We start from the raw sequence: 20,189 nt of genomic DNA, 5'->3' as shown, positions 1-20,189 counted from the left end.
AAATTTAAATGCAAGAGGAACATTGTCACGAGTTGGATTATATTCAATTTCGAACGTCAAGTTTTTTTTGATTGACCGATGTGCCGAATTTTCTTTTTTTTTTTTTATTTATTATTTCATCGATTGAAACATACGTGTAAATTTATCAAGTTGTTTGATCGTCGTTTCCACGAGATTTTTATGCTTTTAAATACAATTGGATAAATATTTTTGACAATCCATCTTTTCGATATGGAATTATAAAAATTTATAATTCGTTATTTTTAATTCGTTTTGGAAATTTATATTCAAGAGAAAAATAACGCGCACGAAATCTTCCGGATTGGAATCGAAGGGAAACGATTTCATCATCGATATCCACCGCTCGTTTCGTTTCCGTTCCAATAAGACACGCGCTTCCGGTCGACCGCCAATAATAGGATGCTGTGCACAAACTTTTCACTACAGCTATTTTATTTAAACTCCGGTGCACGCTTCGACGGAATGCAATTCCACGTTCCGCAAACCCGACTCTCGATGCATTAACCCGAGTAATTCAAACGTTACTGCTCGCTACGAAAGTTTTTAGCGGTGGAATCCTCTGGATAATTCACATTACTGGAACAGATTATTCCCATCTACCCTTTTCGCTATGAGAACGCATCCTATGAGAACGATAGTGGTTTTGGAAAAAAAAAAAAGAAAGAAAGAAAGAAAGAAAGAAAAAGGGAAAAAAAAAACGAAGGAATCTTGCGAATAAAGTCGATTTTTCCATTGTTTCGTGAATAATGGGATCGTTTTGAAATCGAAATTGATTGTTTTGAGGTTAAGTAATTAATAGTTGCACAGGAAAGGTAAATATGTATCGATAAAGGAATATTTAACGAAGAAATTCATCTCTCTTTTGATTTGCGTATTATCTGTTATTACAAAAATATATAATTATAATAAATTTGTTGTTTTTTTTCTCCTTTCTTATTTCATTCTATTTCATTCTTTTTCTTTTTTTTTTATAAAATATAGATGCTGCGTGCAAATCGCATTTCTTGCTTCTTGATCATGCGAAAAGAAACATATTATATTACATAAAATATATTGCAATTTCGATATCGAATTTCGATGGTTTCTCAACGACATGTTTTTAGTTAAATGTTATTAGTAAAGCTTGTCTAAAAATAATATCCTTGCTATCGTTTTTTATCGCATCATCGATTCTGTTTGTTTTTAAAAAATATATCGATCATGCAAGTTGTTAAGTATTGAACAGATACATATAAAAATATATAGATATAAATTTTTTTTTTTTTCTCGTATTAGAACGAATATCGATCGATTAAAATATGGGGTTCAGTAGAAAAGATTTTTTCTATCGAGACTCAATTGTTACTCGCAGTTTTCTAAATTTAAGTATTTCACTTGTGTTTCGACGTGTTTCTTTTTAAACTCTTATTCATATTATTGATATTCAATATCATATTTCACGATATAAAAGTATCGATATATCAAATATTATTTATATAAATTATGAGTAAAAATTATCGATATTAAAAAATATATTCCATTGTTGTTGCAACATTTTTGAGCAATATGAAAATGAAATTGAAAATGTGGCACAATAGATGTAACATACAACATTTCTTAGTTTAAGTTTAATCTATCATCTCTACGATATTATAGAAAATATAGATTTTTAAAAAAGCAACTTATCTACGCGCAATCTGAATCATTTCATTTCTTCCATTCTACATTTATCTTGCAATATACGTAGTAGTCAAAAGCGTTCATGATAATTACCTATAACCATCAAGAGCCATTAATAAAATATAATAATATATTGCGTATTAAAAATTATCCTGTTTCATATAACACGATATAAAATTGTTCTTAAACAATAACAATTAATAATCGAAAACTTGTTCTCTATTCTAATAATAATATTTAATGTTAGATCAAAGTTAAACATTGTTTATATCGTTTCTTAATGATAACTAGAATATTTATAATACTCTTATAATAACAATATAACAATTGTATCGTGCGTATATGTAAGATAGAAATATAAAACAGTTCGGCATTTTGTACACATTTGCATATATATATATATATATATATATATATATATATACGATTAAACATGTAGTATATTGTATATTATACGTAGCAAAATGTGAAGAATATAAATAGAGGATTCCAAAGCCAAGTAATATTTTCTGAATATGATTTATGTAGTTTAAAAATTTGTTTATATTTTCAAATAGCAAATCAATTAAGCCTATATTAAATATTGAAGTAATTATTTAATTGATTTATCGATTGAAAATTTAAATTTAAAGCCATTGATTTTAAGCCATGCTGTGAAAATGTAATTTATATTGATTCTCTTTCTGAATCCTTCCTTCCGAATATGCATGATCGATAATGCAAAACATGAACGCATCAGTAAAAATTCTAACACAAAATAATATCAAAAATACGATTTATTCCATGAATATATTGCGACAGAAGTTATTCCGTCAAATTTATTATTTCTTTTTTAAATCTATATAACTACAGTTGTGTCTTTATCACATTTTTGAAGTTGTTTTTTTCTACGTAAAATATTCGAATCTGTTGTAATTTTTTTTTCACAAGTTATTAATATTTTACTTTAATCGCTGTCGATGTTCATAGGAGTATCTACAGTTTTGCTCACATTCTTATCATTTGATACATCATTCTCTGCCGAATTCTCAGATTTCAACGTTATAATACTTTTATTGTCATCATCATTTGATGATTCTTCTTCATCGTTTTTCTTCCCTTCAGACTCTGTATGACCAGCAACAAGTCTATCTTCGCTCTCCTTCTTATCATCCGACACGTCTCCTTTCCCCTTTTGATAATCATTATTTTCATTGTTCTTGGCGCACAATACAATCACATCATCCGAATCATTGTTCTCGGTCGTACTTTTATCGTCACCTTTCATATTGACGAAATCTTTCAGCAAATTCTCCCTCGACATTTTAGGCAACTCTTCGCCTCTTTTAACAGAAATTAATCTCGCCCTTTTAGGAGGCTTACTCGTAGATTTACTTTGCAAACTAGTTTGTGAACTACTAGTAATAGTACAATTAGGTTTAACAGTTAATTGTTTCTTCATCTCCTCCTGGGTGATTTTTTTAGTGAACTGAGTAATCAAAGGTACGTTCTTCCTCTCTTTATCCTTATCCTCTTTCTCTACTTTCTCAACGACTTGCGAGTTATCGTTCCTCTTCTTCTTCGGAATCAGACTGTACAACCATTGATTTGGCAATGATAGCTCCTCGTTAACGTATTTCTTCCTGATCTCCTCGTGAACGTACCAACAAGCCTTCGAATGCATCGGCCCCTCCTCTGGGCACGGCATCCATTTTCCAATGTCACGAATTTTTTGCAATAAACTTGCCTTCGAGATGTAATTATCATTTGAATCGTCCCTCTTGCTCCAATAGGTCATGAACTCTTTTACGAGGAATCCTCTACCATGCACGTTCCCGTGTACAAGTCGAATCAGGTCCGGAATAGCCGCTTCCGGAACTCGTGTTTTCTTCGAACTGGATGGCGCTTGTTGCTGCGTAGGCGAAGGCGAAGTGCGCTCGTTAGCTGTCTCGTTCTCAGACGTGGTTGGCGTTGACAGCAGAGCTGAACACTTTTAATTTGAATAAATTATTAACATGTATATGTGGTAATCTCTGGCGTGAAAATGAATCTGATAGGTAAATGTGTATCTACAGGAAGGTGTGAGCGATTAAAATGTGATTAAAATGTGCGATTAAAACTTTTCAGAGTAAAAGTAAAAAAAGAAAATAAAATTCTCGCTATAAAGAACATTTCATCTAACTACTTGTAATTGATAAATTAGTAAGCATATATATGTAACTGTGCAATAAGTCTTCTCATTTCTTTCATTTCAAAGCATCCTCTTTTTTACAACAAAAACAAATAATAATATAATTATTTATGTGAATAAAATGAAATAATAATAATAATTTTATTCGAGTAACAATTCATTATAAATATGATGAGACAATTTTAATCGAGACAATTACCGGTATTTGACGGACCCAAGCCTCACGTGCTGCCAAGAAGTCTGCAATCTTTGCTGGTACTGAAATACAAAACGTAGAATAGAATGCTTTTTTGCTTTCTTTTTACTGTAGTTAGCCAATTTAAAATAAATAAATCTATACTCACCGTTTGGTGGAAAATTGTTGTCGGGCCCTCTCCAAATTATACCAATTATTTTTGGCTTCAATTTCGAAGTCTTCGTATTCCTTTCCGACTCGAATTGCTCTCCAAGTAATTTCAATCTAACTTTTTGCGTTTCAGGGGACTATAAAAAATTAAAAAATTATTAGATCAATAAATATCCACTTTTAATTCTTTTTTTTAACATTCGATCGTACTATTTATTTTATATAAAATATTTACCATGTCTTCCTTATCTTCTTCGTCGGCGCGAAGCTCTTCATCGGATAAGTACCTTAAAAGAAGAGAGAGAGAGAGAGAGAGAAAAAAAGAGAGAAAAAAAAAATTAAAAGAAAGGGAAAGAAAAAAAAAATATTTAAACGTTATAAAAATTAACTTACCCGTGAGGTACCATGAAATCGTTATCCACATCGTATTCGTTGTCCTCCGGATTCTCTTCGTCTTTTTCATCGTCCGAACCGTGCAACGATTCACCTGGTTCCTCTTCCTCCCATTCCTCGTCCGAATCAATTTCGTAATTGAAGTATTCCTGGTAGAGGGGGAAAAAAAAAAAGAAAAAAAAAAAGAAAGAATATTTTTCTCGAAAAATTTCAAAATGAATTTAACGTTGTTGTTGAATGACAGATAAAAGTGAAAAAAAAAAAAAAAAAAAAAAAATCGATACGAAGTTGTATTATTGAAGTTTATACAAATAATCTTATTAGAATGCGATTAAAGGCTCGAATCATTTTTTATCGAGCATTTTTTCCGTTGCTGATATAAAATGGCGGCTATAAGTAACATTTGGAAACATTTACTATCTCCAATAAATTTTTTTCTTCTTATTTTTCTCTTCAACTTCGTTTGATACTTTACACGAAAAAAAAGGAGAGAGAGAAATCCATTTTTTTTTTTTTTTGTTCAAACGTATCTTTCAAACAATCTAGTTTTTTGGATAATAAAATAATAAAAAAAAGAAAAAATATGTCAAATTAACAAATTAAACGGATCGTCGACAAATTAATCGTGTTTCATTAGAATTAGAAATCGTTGGAAAAGGTATCCAACAGTGTGTTTTAGGTAAATATTTCAATTACGATAATGAATATTTTACTGAGGTCTAGAGATGATTAAGCAGGACGTGGGTATCAGCGCGACTTCCTTGACGGGCGATATCGTCGGCGCACGTGCTGCTCTTCTCGCCGATTTTCTCTTAGTCGCCGAGAGATACTCGCCAACGAGCCAACGAGGTGTTCTCGAGATGCGGATGCGTTGCCGCGAAATTGCTCCTCGTTTCCGCATAACGATGAAATAAAGGGGGAAAATTGGAAGGAGATCTAATTGAAAAGATAATCTCAAAGTGTCGTCAACGGATATAGGAATAAAATAGAGAAGGTTCCTCCTCTTCTTCACCTCAGAGAGGTTCCGTTCGAGAAACGTGAAATTCGTGAGTTTTTGATTTTTGCGAAGAGAAAAGAAAGAAAAAAGGGAAGAAGAAAATTCGAAAGTTTTTTCGAAGAAAGATTTCCAAGTTTTGTGATTGAAAAAAAAAAAAAAAAAAATGTGAATTTTATCTATCTTTCGTCAAAACGTGAACATTTTACAGGAAATATGAAAGATTTTTAAAAAAAAAAAAACAAATGTTCATCGAACGAAAAAATGAGATTTTTTAAGAGGATTTGAATAAGGAATGTACAAAAGTTACGAGATTTCTTTAAACTTAAATTTTGTTGGATTTTCGATAAAGATAAAAGAAAAAGAAAGAAAGAAGGATTTCGAAAAATCTTGAAGAATTTCAAAGAAGCAATTATATTTTCCGAGGATGGAATTTTAATATAAAGTTCTGATTTACGATATGTGTGAAAAAGCGAGTAACTCTGGAGAACAACTGGAAGATCCATGATGGGAGGAAGTGACTCATAGGAATGATATTTCGAATTTCATCTCTTTCCAGAAAGAAACTTTTGTGCAGCTCGGCAAACCGCAATCTCCCGCGGCTCTGTAATCGCGTAATTAATAAAAAAAAAAAAATAAAAAATCGGCGAGAATCGTTTCTCGAAGAGGAAGTTGTTTTTTTTTGTAAAAAATAATTAGAAAATTAAACTTGAAACGATCGACGAATAATTAATTCGTCGATTAACCAAACTCGTGACTAAACTTGGTAGCTTGTATCAGTAGCTATTTTTCATCGTTTTATTTAAAAAAGAGAGAGAGAAAGAAAGGAAAAAAAGAAAACAGTATTCTAATCCTAAATTATATTCCAAAGAAAAAAGAAAATTTTTCATATCTCCAAAACAACAACGGAGAAAGTAAGAAATGAAAAAGTTCAAATTCGAAGAGAAAACGAGAAAAAAACTACTCTGAATGAGAAAGAATTCGAGGGGAATAGAAATTTGTTCGTGCTCGGTCGATAAATCAACGTCGATTTGATAGCTGCCCGGGCATCGATCGCGGGATTCCCTTCCCTTTGACATTAATTTATTAACGGGAGGAAATATAATATCGCGAATGATCGGTGGCTTCGAGGCGAAAAACCGGCGAAAAGGAGGAAGGGAGGAAGGGAGGGAAGGACGACTATCCCGTTGACCAGTTTCCGGCAACGCAGCAGAGGTGAGTGTCTTCCGAGTTCTTCGGATATTAATTCAATCGGCGAATCGAAACCCTTTTCGTAATTTAATTTTCACCTCGATCCTCGATTGAAGGTAAGTAGCCATTTCGATGAAAGATCATTCATCACGAATTATTTTCTTTCGTCTTAAATGATTCTTTGCGAATTTTAAAGTAACAAAATAATGGAAATGATTCTTTGCAAATTTTAAAGTAACAAAATAATGAAATGATTTTGCGAATTTTAAAGTAACAAAATAATGGAAATGATGCCACCGACGTCAATGATTACTTTTTTATGATCGTGTTTGTTCGAGTGGTTTCGATCATTTAGATAAACCGTAAAACCATATCTCGAAAAATTACGCTACCTCCGCACACGTCTCTGTCAGCTTTCACGCTTCACGCGCGAGATCGTTCGACACCGCAAAGGAGGACTGGCGTCGGGAGAAAAGGCGTTCCTCTTTATCGAATCGTCGAAGGCATTTTACAAGCGTTTTATCTCCGAGTAACGAATGAGAAACGAGCGCCGTTTACTTGGAAAATTTGATGTTATCCAGGGGATCAAATACGAGTTAAGAATTGCATAGAAATGAATAGTAAATTTACTCTCTTATTAAATCCTTTGGATTCGATGTATAATAATATTGGAAATATTATTATTTAATCGTCAATTCTCGATAAAAGAAAAAAAAAAAAAAAAGTTCACGATCATTCTCAACAATTTCCAAAGTCAATTACAAAATTCTTTTTTCAACGTGATAATAATAGGGAAAATTCTATTTATGGAGATTTTAAGAGAAAATTATTAATAAAGCTAAGTAGAATAGAGAGAATACGTTCGGGTAAATTCGTCCTCCATCTGGAAATCGATGGTGTCATATGGAGGGGGAGACAGTTTCAGGACAAAATGCAGTCATCGGTTCGAAGTTGAGGAGCAAACGTGCCTGGCAAAAGCTCTATCACGGTCACGTTATTTACGGCGTGTTGTCACCCATCGGGCCATCTGTAATGGCTGTTTTATGCCCCATTAAGATTATAGCTGGTGCATCCCGCGGTTGCACACCGGAGATTAAATCCCTGCACGTCGAATTGATTTATATCCGAAATATTCGGCTGTGTTACGAGCCCTTCCACCCTTTTTCATCGCCAATCTTTATACTTGGCCAATGCTTTTAATTTTATTTAGTCGTTACATCGATTTGTCATTTAATAACGCGATATCGATTAATCCATGTGATTTAATTAATTTCTATGAAGAATGACAATCTTTACTCGCCAATCAATTTTTTATTTCAATAATTTTTTTATTCAGTTTGGTAAATATAAATTATTTAGAAAGAATATAATTTATTATTTATTTATTTATTTAATAGAATATAAATTATTTAGAATATGACAAATAACGATGAGGATTGAATTAGAAATTTGTTCAAAGGAGAGGATAAAAAATTCTTTAAAAGTTTTTATACGAATTATAAATTATATTTTATAAATTATAAAAAATGGTAAAATCGACGCTGTTTCTTTTTGGAATTAATAGATGACGATTGGATATGTTTCGACAAATGAGATTGATAATTTTTTTTTCTCTCTCTTTCCATAGAGACGATATTAATTTCTATTCACGTGATTTCGAACGTTTCTCGCTGCAATGACGTTGATATATTATATCTCGCGTTTAAAATTAGATCACGGACACTTCGACAAATTAAACAGATGACTTTTCCTCCACGCAGTCGCACGATTTTGTTCACCAAATTTCACTTCACGCTTATAGAAATAAAATAAAAGACGAAAAATCTAAAAGAGAAAGAAAAATAATTTCAATCGAAAGTCAATTTAAATCTACGCGAAAATCTACGTAAAGGGATGCGAATCGAGGATACGTGCAGGGTGTCGAGAAATTATTTATCACGGCTCTGAGATCGATTGAGAGAGTGTTAAAAAAAAAAGTGGATGATAAAATTTTTGCAAATTTTTATCTTCAAAAATTAAGTTTCTTTTTATCATCGTCTCTAGAAGAAGGAAAGGAGCAAAATCTCGAGTCGAGAATTGATATCAAAAATATTCGACTCGATGAAAATTGAACAAAAAAAAAAAAAATCAAATTTCGAGAATAAAAAATCGGGTCGAGAGTCGAACGATGATCCTCGAATTCGAATCGAATGAAGGATTTTTTATTGCAAACGCAATTAATAAATAAATCTCGAGGATAGATCTTTCATATTTCGATTAAATATGATGACGTTTCTCGAAAGAGAGAGAGAGAGAATTCTCGATTAGATAAATCGATATCTCTTGTTTTAATGCAAAATACGAACAATGTAGAAATAATCGATGATCGATTTTCTCCTATTACGTATTAATTCTCTTCACTATGTGAAGATTAAGTTTGAATTTTTTAATTAATAAACGAGGATGGATTAGGTTTAAATGACCTTCGAAATTTAAAATGAATTCTCGTTCATTGAAATTTTTTTGTCGTAAATAAAAAATAACTTGTACAAAAATCGAAACTTTTTTTTCAAACGAGAGAAAAATTTCAGATGGAGTTATAGAAGTATTCGAAAAATCAAGAGACATATCTACGTATCTAAAGAGTAAAAATAAACATTTTGAATATAAGTTATGTATTTTCAATTTTATTATATTCATTACTTTTCTGAATCAAATTAATACTTTAATGAAAAAAAATTTTCCATTTCATATAGTTACATTTAATCCATGACCAATTATTCTTTCATTTAGATTATTGAATAAATTAACTAGAACTGCAATCTGAATTTATAGATCAAATTCTCTATTTTTTATTCTAAATTTAATTAATTCTTCATTAATCTCGATATTATGATTTCGAGATATTATTCGTGAAGGAACATTTCAAGGATTACATACAAATTATGTTATTAGTTTTTTTTAAAATTCAGAATAATTCTATTTCAGAATTAATATTTTTTATCTCATTTTTTTTGAACATTTTTCCATCCATCAATTTTAAAATTTAAAGTTTCGAATAAATAATTATTAATTCTTAATTTATAATAATAATAAATAATCAATATTAATTTCTTATTAATTGTTGTAAGAAGAGGCTGGAACGAATGGAAAATTTTTTCACTATTATGTATTTGCAGGAAGAGGATACGTCAATTAATAATTAATAGGGGAAAAGATACGTTAACTACACAAAATAGGGAGATGTATAAATGTTCTGCGGAGATACGGTCAGCGGATGTCATCTTAAGATACGGAGGGAGGAAAAAGAGAGGACGTGGAGGCGATTGGAAATGACCAAGGTCGGAATTATTGAATGAAATGATGATAAATAGTTGTACGATTATTTTTTTTCTTTTTTTTTTTTCATTTCACTTCAAAAAGGAAAAAATAACAATCGTATAAAATTTCCGCAAAAAATATGAATTCAACGATCTCGATCAACTATCACCGAATCCCAAATTCAAAATATCACCATATTTTTTTTTCCGGATAAAAATTCGTTCGTTTATCCTTCGAGGAACAAAGGAATCAAAAAAGATTAAAAAAAAAAATTTCAACTCGTCGTTTCCTCTTACTTTTCCCTTTGACGAGTCACAGATAAGAAATCCCCCCTCCCCCTCCTCTAAAGTGGACTTCCAGATTTCGTTTCCAAAAACGTAACTAACGAAGACACGCATTATATATATATATATATATATATATATATTTTAATCTTTTAAAATTTAAATTATATATTTTTTTTAATTATTTTTTTTAATAAAGCGGATAAAAGAGAATCGATATATCGATGTCGACGACCGGTCGTCTGTTTTTCATAACGATATCTCTCCATTACCACCAGTACCATACATCGCGAGGAAACATTATCCAATATTCGATCGTTCGTACGATATTTCGATGATCTCTCTCTCTCTCTCTCTCTCTCTGTCTCTTTTCATTTATAATCACGGTTGTAAGGTTATAAACAATATTAATTGGCAGAAAATATCGAATATTATAAATTTCGCGACAGGAGAAAAGATTATCAAGGTCGGAGGACTTGTTGCACTTCCCTTGGTCATTGAATTTAAACACTTGACATTTGAATTGAATAATAATATGAAAAATACGGAGGATTGTATCTAAGGTCAACCTCGACACGGATAAAACGTAGTACGCGATTCATATGTTGGCGCCACTTCGGTGCCGTTTAATTTATCATCGGATTCCCTCTTCTTTTTTCTTCGCTCTAGGTCAAAGTCACGGCAATTATAATATAACGTTGCCTCATTGATACATTCGTTCGGAAAATATATTATATCTCCTCGCTCTTCTTTTATTTATTTTCTCTCTCTCTCTCTCTCTCTCTCTTTCTCGATCGATCGAGATAAATATCTCTTTTCACTTTTCGAACGATAATTTTACGTAATATCTTTTTCCTTCGTAAGTGAACAATCGTTATTGAATAAAGTAAACGTGTGCAACTCGATGCATTTATAAGAATTAATAAGAATTAATTAAGAATTAATTAAGATTAAAAGAAAAGGGTAAATTTCTTGTTCGTAAGCTTTTTTTTTTTTTTTTTTTCTATTAATGCAACGATGAATTGTGATAAAATATTTTAGGGGGATGGAATTTAAAGTTTAAGATTAAAGTTTTGCTTTTAAAAGGAAAAAATAAAAAATAAACACGAATAAAGTTGTTAAGAAATCACGCGAATATGATTAAATGAAAATGCAAAGTGAATCATCGTTTCAAACACGGCTGTAAACACGCTACTACACGGCCATTTCATTGCCATCATCCCAGATTAACGGGCAGACGGGCAAAAAACGGCTAACGAATATCCTTCTCTAAAGATCTCGGTCTTCGATTGATATATAAAAATGATAAACCTTCGATATAACAATGTAGTCAGAATAAATGAAACAGTAACTGTATTGATCCTCATCGGACAAAAAACGTATCAAAACTGATTAATAATGACTAAACTAAATATGAACGGATTTCCAGCGTTTTAATTTCGTTCCTAAAATTTTTAACTATTTTTAACTTAATTCTTATTAAAAAGTATATTAAAAATCGCATAAATGATTCATAAACGTTACAATAAAATTTTCATACCAATTTTTTCACGTAAAAATCGAAGAATCATCGTCCTCACTCCTCACAAAGGAAGAGAAAAATTTCCAGAATTTCAATTTTTCTAGACTTCTTCAAAATCCTTACCAAAATCGGAAATCATCATCGTGTCATCATCGCAGAAATTAAAAAAAAAAAAAGAAATGAAAAGAAAGAAAGAAAATTTCCAGAATTTCAAGTTCCTTTAAATTCAATTTCTTATCAAAATTACAAATCAAAAACATTCCTAAAAGAACCATTATCGTGTCGTTATTGCTTACATATTCAAAAATTAAAAAAAAAAAAAATAAAGAGAAAAAAAGAAAATTTCCAGAATTTCAAGTTCCTTCGAATTCAAATCCTCGTCAAAATCGCAAATCAAAAAGATTCCTAAAAGAAAAGAACCATCATCGTGTCGTCATCGTTCACGTGCTCAAAAATTTAAAAAAAAAAAACGAAGAAAAAGAAAAAAAAATTTCCAAAAGTTCCTTCGAATTCAAATCCTTATCAAAATCGAAAATCAAAAGGATTCTTAAATTTCCGCGCCGCATTGTATGAGAAAGGAAGCCTAAAATAATTAAAGGAATCATCATCGCTCATATGTTTAAAAGTTAAAAAAAAAAAAAAACGAAAAGAAAAAAAGAACATTTCCAAAATTTCAAGTTCCTTCGAATTCAAATCCTCATCAAAATCGCAAATCAAAAGGATTCCTAAAAGAAGAACCATCATCGTGTTGTCATTGTTCACATGCTCAAAAATTTAAAAAAAATTAAAAAAAAAAATGAAGAAGAAAGAAAGAGAATTTCTAAAATTTCAACTTCCTTCGAATTCAAATCCTTATCAAAATCATAAATCAAAAAGGATTCCTAAAAGAAGAACCATCATCGTCATCGCTCATATGCTCAAAAAATTAAAAGAAAAGAAAACAAAAACAAAAAAAGAAAGAAAAAAAATTTCCACAGCTTCAAAACTTTGCAAAAGTTTCGTAAAAGTTCGCATAGAATCGGTGCAATTCCAACCCTTTCCAAATATAGAATTATTTTCCAACCAATTCCACACGTAAGTCAAACAAAAAAAAAAAAAAAAAGCTTAAAGAAAACGAGGAGGGAAGCCAGCGGTGGCCCCAGCGTCGCAACAACCATCTCTTCGTCGCTTTGGCGCGGCCAGCCTCGGCCGGCCACGTGGCCGCGTTTCCCGTGTTTCTCTTTCCCTCGCGGATCTCGCGGGTTTTACCCTCGACCGGGCCTCCGATCTTTCGAGGCGGACCGAGTGGCTGGTGTCGGCCGATTACGATCGGGGGTGGCTGGTGTCGTAAATAACAACCGCGGACAACGCGCGTGGCCGGCCAATTTGGCCGTCGTGGCCGTCTCGTTTGGCGCGTCTGCCGGTGTTCTGGGACCCGTGGCTGGCTCCCTTGGGAGGAGCGACGGCGACGGGACCGGGTGGCACAGCCTTCGATTATCTCGTGTGACGACAAGCCACACACGCACGGGATGGCCACACTCTCCTTCTCGCCTCGCCTCGGGATCGAGGGAATAGGCCAGTTCGAGACCGCGGCCGCGAACGAGAGGGTGAGTCTTAAACCCCTTTCGATTCTCGCCCGATCCTCTACGATCTGCCGGATATCTCGTTTCGTTGCCTCTTTCCTTGACGTCGAGCGCTTTTGTTATAATAATAATAATAATAATAATAATAATAATAATAATGATGATAACAGTTGGGAGGGGAGGAAAAAATTTTGGAAAATTTTGAAGAATTTTCGGTACCGATTGAGGAGGGATCGATCGATCGATCGAGGAGAAGAATTCGATGGATACGAAGGGAGATTCTCTTCTTGCTCGAAGACGAGATTGATATTGTTCTGAAGATTTTTTTTTTTTTTTTTTGTGTATAGAAGAGTGAAGATTATTGAAGAATATTCAAGGAGGAGAAATTATTAGAAATTTGGAGGAGAGGGAAAGCGTGGTAACATCTATGTTCATCGTAGTTGTTAGTACGGTAACCTTGTAACACAAGTGGCAATCGGAAGTGATAGTGCGCGAGAGGAAATCAAGAGAGTGATTAATGCTGGAATAATTGCATGTAAATCGAATAATAAAAGAAGTAAGGGACGTAAAAAGAATAAAAAACGTTCGTTGTTTTATTAAATATATATAGGATAATTGGTTGGGATAATAGATTACGACATAGAATAAAATTGGCGAGATGATAGAAGAAGCTGCGATTTTCGATGTGAGTAAAAGTTAATACTTGTTATTATAGAAACGAATAATTTTCTTTCCTCGATTTTTCTTCTTTTAATCTTTCGATCGTTTACTCTCTATCAAGACAAAGTTGGAGATATTCGGAATAAATTGTTAAACTCAACGAATTATTTAAAATAAAAGAATTATCGTATTACATACGAGATGTAAATTCGAATTAACGTTCGAATTATTAGCGCTCCTAGAATTGAAACTTTGATCGGTATCTGATCTAATTTTCACGCATCCACTAATTCTAATCGAACACTTTTTGTAAATATCTAATAATTAATCGAATCGTTTAAAAGACGAGACGAATTTAACTTGAACGCGAGATCCAACCGAAGAAGGAGCAACATCTCTATTACCATAACGATCCCAAGAAAGAAAATAAATAACAAAAAAAAAAAAAAAAAATAACACAAAGCAATATAATCGCGCTCATCCACGTTTTCCTCTTTATTTTCACTGCCGATAACTCGAAATAGAACTTAATGTTAATCAACAGATATAGAGCGTTCGCGCCGCATGAGTTATTGTCGGTATCTCCAAGAAACCGGCACGATTAATCCGAGACAAGTGATTCCTCCGCAACAATAAACAGTTCTCGAATTAAATTGCTCGCGAATCGGCAAATTTTTCTCTCCTAATTATCGCCCGTACCGCCAATCCTTTCAACAATCCGTCTCCTCCATTCTCTCTTCTCGTCCCCTCCCCCCCCCCTTTTCGTTTCACATTTTTCACCGTTTCGTATTTCCCTTTCGTTCTCGATCGACAGATGACGGACGAATTGCTGTTCTCCGCGTTGGGCCTGTCCATGGACACGGGCGTCGAGAGGCAATTGCTCTCCTCCAATCCGGCCACGTACGCGCTCGAGTACGAGGGATCGTCCTCTTGCAGAACGACGCCACACAGCGACGACTCGGAGACCGGCGATCCCCACGCGGCCAGCATCGGGAACCCGATCGGTTGTTACACGGATCTCAGTTGGCCGACCAAGGGGCAATCGTCTTGGAACGAGTGGTCCGACAACAATTCGACATCCTTGTCAGGTAAAGAGGAAATTTCTCGAAACGGAACGGAACGGGACGGAACGGAATGGATGGATGGATGGATGAATTTTGAGTGTATAATTCGTTTCCTCTTTCGTATCAGGCAACGGATGTCTGAGCGAGCTGAGCGAGTTGGATTCGGAATTGGAATGGTGTTTGGACAAAGGTTGGAACTCGGGTCTTCCGGAGAGGACGCCGTTGTGCACAGCGGGTTGCGAAGGTTTTCTACACTTGCCTTTGCCCGGCCCACAACAACAAACGTTTCAACAAGGAGAGGAGCCGTTATGGGTGCTCGGAATCGATCTGAGGGCGCTCGACGACACGTTGGAGACGAGAGGTAATTGGTAATTTTCGATAATCAAAATTTTTTCGAGAAAAAAATTTAAGAGGAGAGCTCGTTTTACCTGATTCGTTCGATGAATGTTTCAAGATTACAACAACAATCGAGTGGAAGGAGATATCTCGTCTGCGGCTGCAGCGGCATTGGCGACGCACGATTACACTAATCGCAGTTTGGCGAGCGCGGCGGAAGATCGATGCTTTCCTTGTACTTATCAAGGATGCGTGAAGGTATTTATATTGTTTAAAATGTTGTTGAGCGACGAGAATTCTGACTTTCTCAGAAATCATTCAATTTCGTTGATCCAATTTAACGAAATGCAGGTTTACGCAAAAGCGTCCCACCTCAAGGCTCATTTACGTCGACACACTGGCGAGAAACCGTTCGCGTGCACGTGGTCCGGATGCGGATGGCGCTTCAGTCGATCCGACGAATTGGCAAGGCATCGACGATCCCACTCGGGCGTGAAACCTTATCCCTGCGAGATGTGCTCGAAAAGGTTCGCGCGCAGTGATCATCTGGCCAAACATCGCAAAGTGCATAGGAAAAACGCGTATTCGCTATTTCACGGAGGTAGAGGTCTGCGTGGAGGAAAGATGAATTCAATTCTACCAGCGGAGATTTAGTCAATTTTTTTCTCGTGTAACGTAATCGATGAGGATGATTTCGAAACGATATGGGAAGGGACAGAAGAAAACTTTCCTTCCAGATTTTCCGAATCAGCAACCTCGTTATTTTCTTACGATGATATTTAATCGCGTAGAGAAATTGTACTTCGTTCTTGACGCGTTGAACGATCGATGGAAAATAATTTCCATGTAGAAATTTTACACGTAAATATATTTTTTTAATAATTGATTTGAAGACGAGACAATTACCTAATTAATATAATGATAATATTAATATCGATAAAAGAGATCGAATAAGATTACTTGTGTAATCTTTTTTCTAAAATGTTGAACTGAATAAGGTGACAAACTTTATAAAATGACAATAAATATTGTTAAAAATACAATAAATTGTTTGTCAATTATTGAATATACCCCTATATAATCCTAATAAAATTGTAGAAGAAATCAGTTGGTACGTATAAATTCTTTTTAATAAAAAAAAGATTTGAAAATATTCTACTATTTTACACATTAAAGTATTTTTTAAAATTGAATCTATAATGATGCATAATAATATAATATAAATAATATTACTGTATTAGAAATATGTTTATCAGCTCTCTCTATATAGCTAATGAGAAAAACTATCATTTTTTTTGCAACTTTTGTGATATTTAATCATCAATCGCATTTTAACTTATCATTATCACTAACTACTGTGATTATGATTATTGTGACTAATGTGACTTAGTAACATAAACTAAGAATAAATAAACTTATATTTAATGGGATCATTTTATAAATATATAATCTCTTAATTTCAAACTTACCATATCTTTTGAAAACGGTCTTCGAGGATTAATATTTTTGCTGCGTTTCCTCCATGTACCCCAATAAGGTGGACGCAAATTTTCAGAAAATTGTAATAATTTAGGTCGTTGTTTCTCTACAACGATATCTTGATTTACGATGTTCGAACTACCTTCGTTTTCTTCGTCTACAAATAATAAAAAATATTAGTAATTTATTGTAAACAGATTAATTATTGTCAAAAAAAAAAAATAATGCTTACCTAATAAAATTATATCATCTTTTGCTTCAAGTGGCCAAGTTTTAAATGATTTGCGGGGAACAATTTTTTTATCTTTAATTTCATTAAGATATAAATCTGATATTTCCGTATTTCCTTTATTTGTTTTTTCATCTAATAATAATTTCTCCTGTTCTTCTAGGATTCTCCTACAAACTGGAGCTATTTTCATGTCCGCCTTAATTTCAAAAGGCATGAAATTTTTTATTTCGGTTGTATTTTCATCTTCAATGCATTTCTCTTGTTTCTTAGCGACGAAAAAACTGGCAAAAGTTGTAGCTGCTTTTTGTTTCTTACGTTCTGCTTCTAACTTTTCTTCTTCTTTTTTTCTTTTTTCCTCTTCCTTAGCTTCTTCTCTCTTTCTACGTTCTTCCTCTTTTGCTTGTCTTTCCTTCTGCTTTTGTCTGTAACAAAATAAATATTACTGAAAAAAAATTTATAATTTTTATTTTAAAATTATAATTGTTAGAATTATAAATGTTCATACTCGATTTCCATTTGTTTTTTTTGTTCTTTCATTTTTTTCTCCATCATCTTCTGCTCTTTTTCAGCTTTTTCTCTTTCCTCTTTTTCTTTACGTTTCTCTTCTTTTTCTTTTCTTCGATTTTCTCGTTCTTCCTCCAATTTCTTTTCTTTTTCCTAATAAATAAATGAAATGATTCGTTGAGAATTAAATCAACAAAATAAAATATTTAACATTATAATACATTATAGTAATATATTATAAATGTTGCAATACCATTTTCGATTTTTGCCTTTCTTCTTTCCTTTTAGCAATTAATAATTTCTTTTCTTCTTGTTTAGGTGTTAATTTTTTTTGCTTTATTTTATCCATTTTAGGAGTCTTAATATTTTTTGAGATACTAGTTACATCTTTTATTGTATTAGTAATTGATTTTGTTTGTTCATCTTTATCTTCATCGGACGATAAAATAGCAATATCAGAATCAGTCTGATTCGGAGAATTATTTACAGTAAAGGGTGAGTCTTCTATTTTATTAGTTAAATTATTTCTTGTCTCTGATACGCTTATGTTACTTATATATTTTTTTTCAGAAGTCTTTTCAAATAAGTCATCTTTTCCTTCTTGCAAAGAAATTTGAGACTCTTCCTTTGAATTATTTTTTTGTTTATCAGTCTTTTGAAGGAACTTTGTTAAAGGACTTGACTTTAATTTTTCTAATGTTTTTTGTCCACTCTGTTTTGGAGTTTCACATTTATTTTCAGTTTTTAATTTATTAGATGTTGAATTTTCTTTCAAATTTTCAACTTCTATCTCTTCTATATCATTTTCATTTTCTGTATCAATATCTGTATTATTTGATTTACTACCTGCAATATCTATACTCAAACTTTTCTTAAAAATTTTCACTGTTTTCGGAGAATTATTTTCGATCGAAGGTGATGTTAATTTCCTTTTCTTACTTTGAACAACATTCGATGACTGTATCTGATTTTGCATTTGAAATGGCAATTGTGCTGAAATAAAATTTCAAATTACATATTAAGATATTACATATAAAATTAAACATCAATTATTATAAAAATTATAAAGAATTACATATATATGTATATACATTAATATTTTAATTTATTAAAATTATTTTATTATAATTATATAATAATTACAGATATTATAAATTAAATACCTTGTTTCATTTTTTTTTTCTTAATAGGAGTAATTGCCTCAATACAATCATCTTGTCCATCATTGTCCATCATTTTCATGTCAATGATTTCTATAAAAAAGAAACATGAATAAAATAAAAAAATATTCAATATTCAATCAAAGATAAAAAATAAATGAATAAAATTATATATTCTCTATCTTACCTAAATACGTGTAAATATAAAACTTTTCTTACAACATTACATCAATTGACAAGATCGACAAATCTGTCAATGACACATTACTATAACCTAACAATAACTTATTACATGAATATAGATAATAACAAAGCAATCAAAAGCATATATTAAATATGTACAAATTCCAAAATTAAAATATTATATACAGATATAAAAATTTTACTATTTAAAAGTCTATTATCAGAAATATACGTAGAAAATACATCACTGTAACATAGTAAGAAAATCGGCGGGAAAATAGAGTATAGAAAGACAAAAATTTCGCGTGTTGCGTATTTCCATAAACTTTAATTTTACTAGATTCGCAATACTAACACTCAATTGGTATAACAAAGAATTTAGTCAATTGATAATTGGTTTGAATTTAACCAATTAAAACTTAATATTTTAGATAATATGCAAATTTATGATATATAAAATTATAAGTTATAAATATTTAATTTCAGAAATTAAATTAGAAATATTTATTTAACTGACTTATTTTATATGGACAATAAAGTATTATATTTGAATACAAATAATATTTAAATTTATAATAAAAAAAAACGATTCATATTATAAATAAATTATATATATTATTTAAGACGTAAAAAATTTAGAATAATTCAATTATTCATAATTTATATTTTTTATTTTCTCTTAATTTTAAAACTTTTATTAATTAATCAAAATTTTGAATTTGATATGACATCAACAAAATTCAAATCAAATAATCTATCATTTTGTTGAAAAATTTTCTCTTTGTATAAATATATTATTATCTTTTTTATAAATAAATATATAAATATATAAATAAATCCTAAAAACTTTGAAAATTTATTTAAAACATTAAAATATTAAAAAGTTTCCTTTTCTTTTTCTTTTTTCCTTTTTATTAAAAAAATCGAGAGGGCGTTCGATCTTCGAAAATTCAACCATATTTACTTTCTCCGCCAGATGACTCGTTGATAACTTGCATTCGTTCGATGAGTATCGGATACCGATCGGACGGCTCACGAAGCCGTTTGGTCAATAAGAAGCTCTTCGCGAAACTTGAGAAAGCATAATGTACATGTGACGCGAGCAAAATATCGTATATTGATGCATACG

General features: G+C 31.9%; 2 protein-coding genes across 4 annotated transcripts; one reads left to right on the top strand and one right to left on the bottom strand.

Moving 5' to 3' along the window:
• Positions 1–2,438: 2,438 nt before the first annotated feature.
• LOC122718681 (chromatin assembly factor 1 subunit A-B-like) lies at positions 2,439–20,129 on the bottom strand. Its single transcript, XM_043943926.1, has 11 exons — positions 20,025–20,129; positions 18,881–18,970; positions 17,971–18,710; positions 17,719–17,870; positions 17,214–17,635; positions 16,972–17,138; positions 4,590–4,738; positions 4,432–4,483; positions 4,195–4,333; positions 4,050–4,108; positions 2,439–3,649 (listed from the first exon to the last, which is right to left on the bottom strand). The coding sequence occupies exons 1-11, from the start codon at positions 20,056–20,058 to the stop codon at positions 2,627–2,629; spliced, it is 3,027 nt and encodes a 1,008-aa protein (XP_043799861.1). The 5' UTR covers positions 20,059–20,129; the 3' UTR covers positions 2,439–2,626.
• Positions 5,774–16,540, top strand: LOC122718680 (zinc finger protein GLI2-like). 3 transcript variants are annotated; one of them, XM_043943925.1, is made up of 5 exons: positions 5,774–6,798; positions 14,917–15,190; positions 15,294–15,527; positions 15,621–15,760; positions 15,854–16,540. In XM_043943925.1, exons 2-5 carry the CDS (start codon positions 14,917–14,919, stop codon positions 16,154–16,156), a joined length of 951 nt encoding a protein of 316 aa, XP_043799860.1. In that variant the 5' UTR covers positions 5,774–6,798; the 3' UTR covers positions 16,157–16,540. The 3 variants fall into 3 exon arrangements, with proteins under 3 accessions (XP_043799860.1, XP_043799858.1, XP_043799859.1); XM_043943923.1 differs by lacking the exon at positions 5,774–6,798 and adding an exon at positions 13,020–13,466; XM_043943924.1 differs by lacking the exon at positions 5,774–6,798 and adding an exon at positions 13,595–14,127.
• Positions 20,130–20,189: the final 60 nt, after the last annotated feature.

The sequence above is a fragment of the Apis laboriosa genome, unplaced genomic scaffold (genome assembly GCF_014066325.1).
Source record: "Apis laboriosa isolate Shangri-la unplaced genomic scaffold, ASM1406632v1 scaffold68_cov148, whole genome shotgun sequence".
NCBI lineage: Eukaryota > Metazoa > Arthropoda > Insecta > Hymenoptera > Apidae > Apis > Apis laboriosa.
This window is presented reverse-complemented; position numbering and strand designations above follow the sequence as displayed.

Bases quoted from the DNA above. Each gene is read 5' to 3' on its own strand.
- LOC122718680 (XM_043943923.1), top strand. From the start codon at position 13,389: ATGGCCACACTCTCCTTCTCGCCTCGCCTCGGGATCGAGGGAATAGGC. The intron at 13,467-14,916 runs GTGAGTCTTAAA...CTCGATCGACAG, and splicing joins CCGCGGCCGCGAACGAGAGG to ATGACGGACGAATTGCTGTT. The intron at 15,528-15,620 runs GTAATTGGTAAT...GAATGTTTCAAG, and splicing joins CGACACGTTGGAGACGAGAG to ATTACAACAACAATCGAGTG.
- LOC122718681 (XM_043943926.1), bottom strand. From the start codon at position 20,058: ATGCAAGTTATCAACGAGTCATCTGGCGGAGAAA. The intron at 4,484-4,589 runs GTAAGTTAATTT...TCTTCTTTTAAG, and splicing joins GATTTCATGGTACCTCACGG to GTACTTATCCGATGAAGAGC. The intron at 3,650-4,049 runs GTAATTGTCTCG...TCAAATTAAAAG, and splicing joins CTTGGGTCCGTCAAATACCG to TGTTCAGCTCTGCTGTCAAC.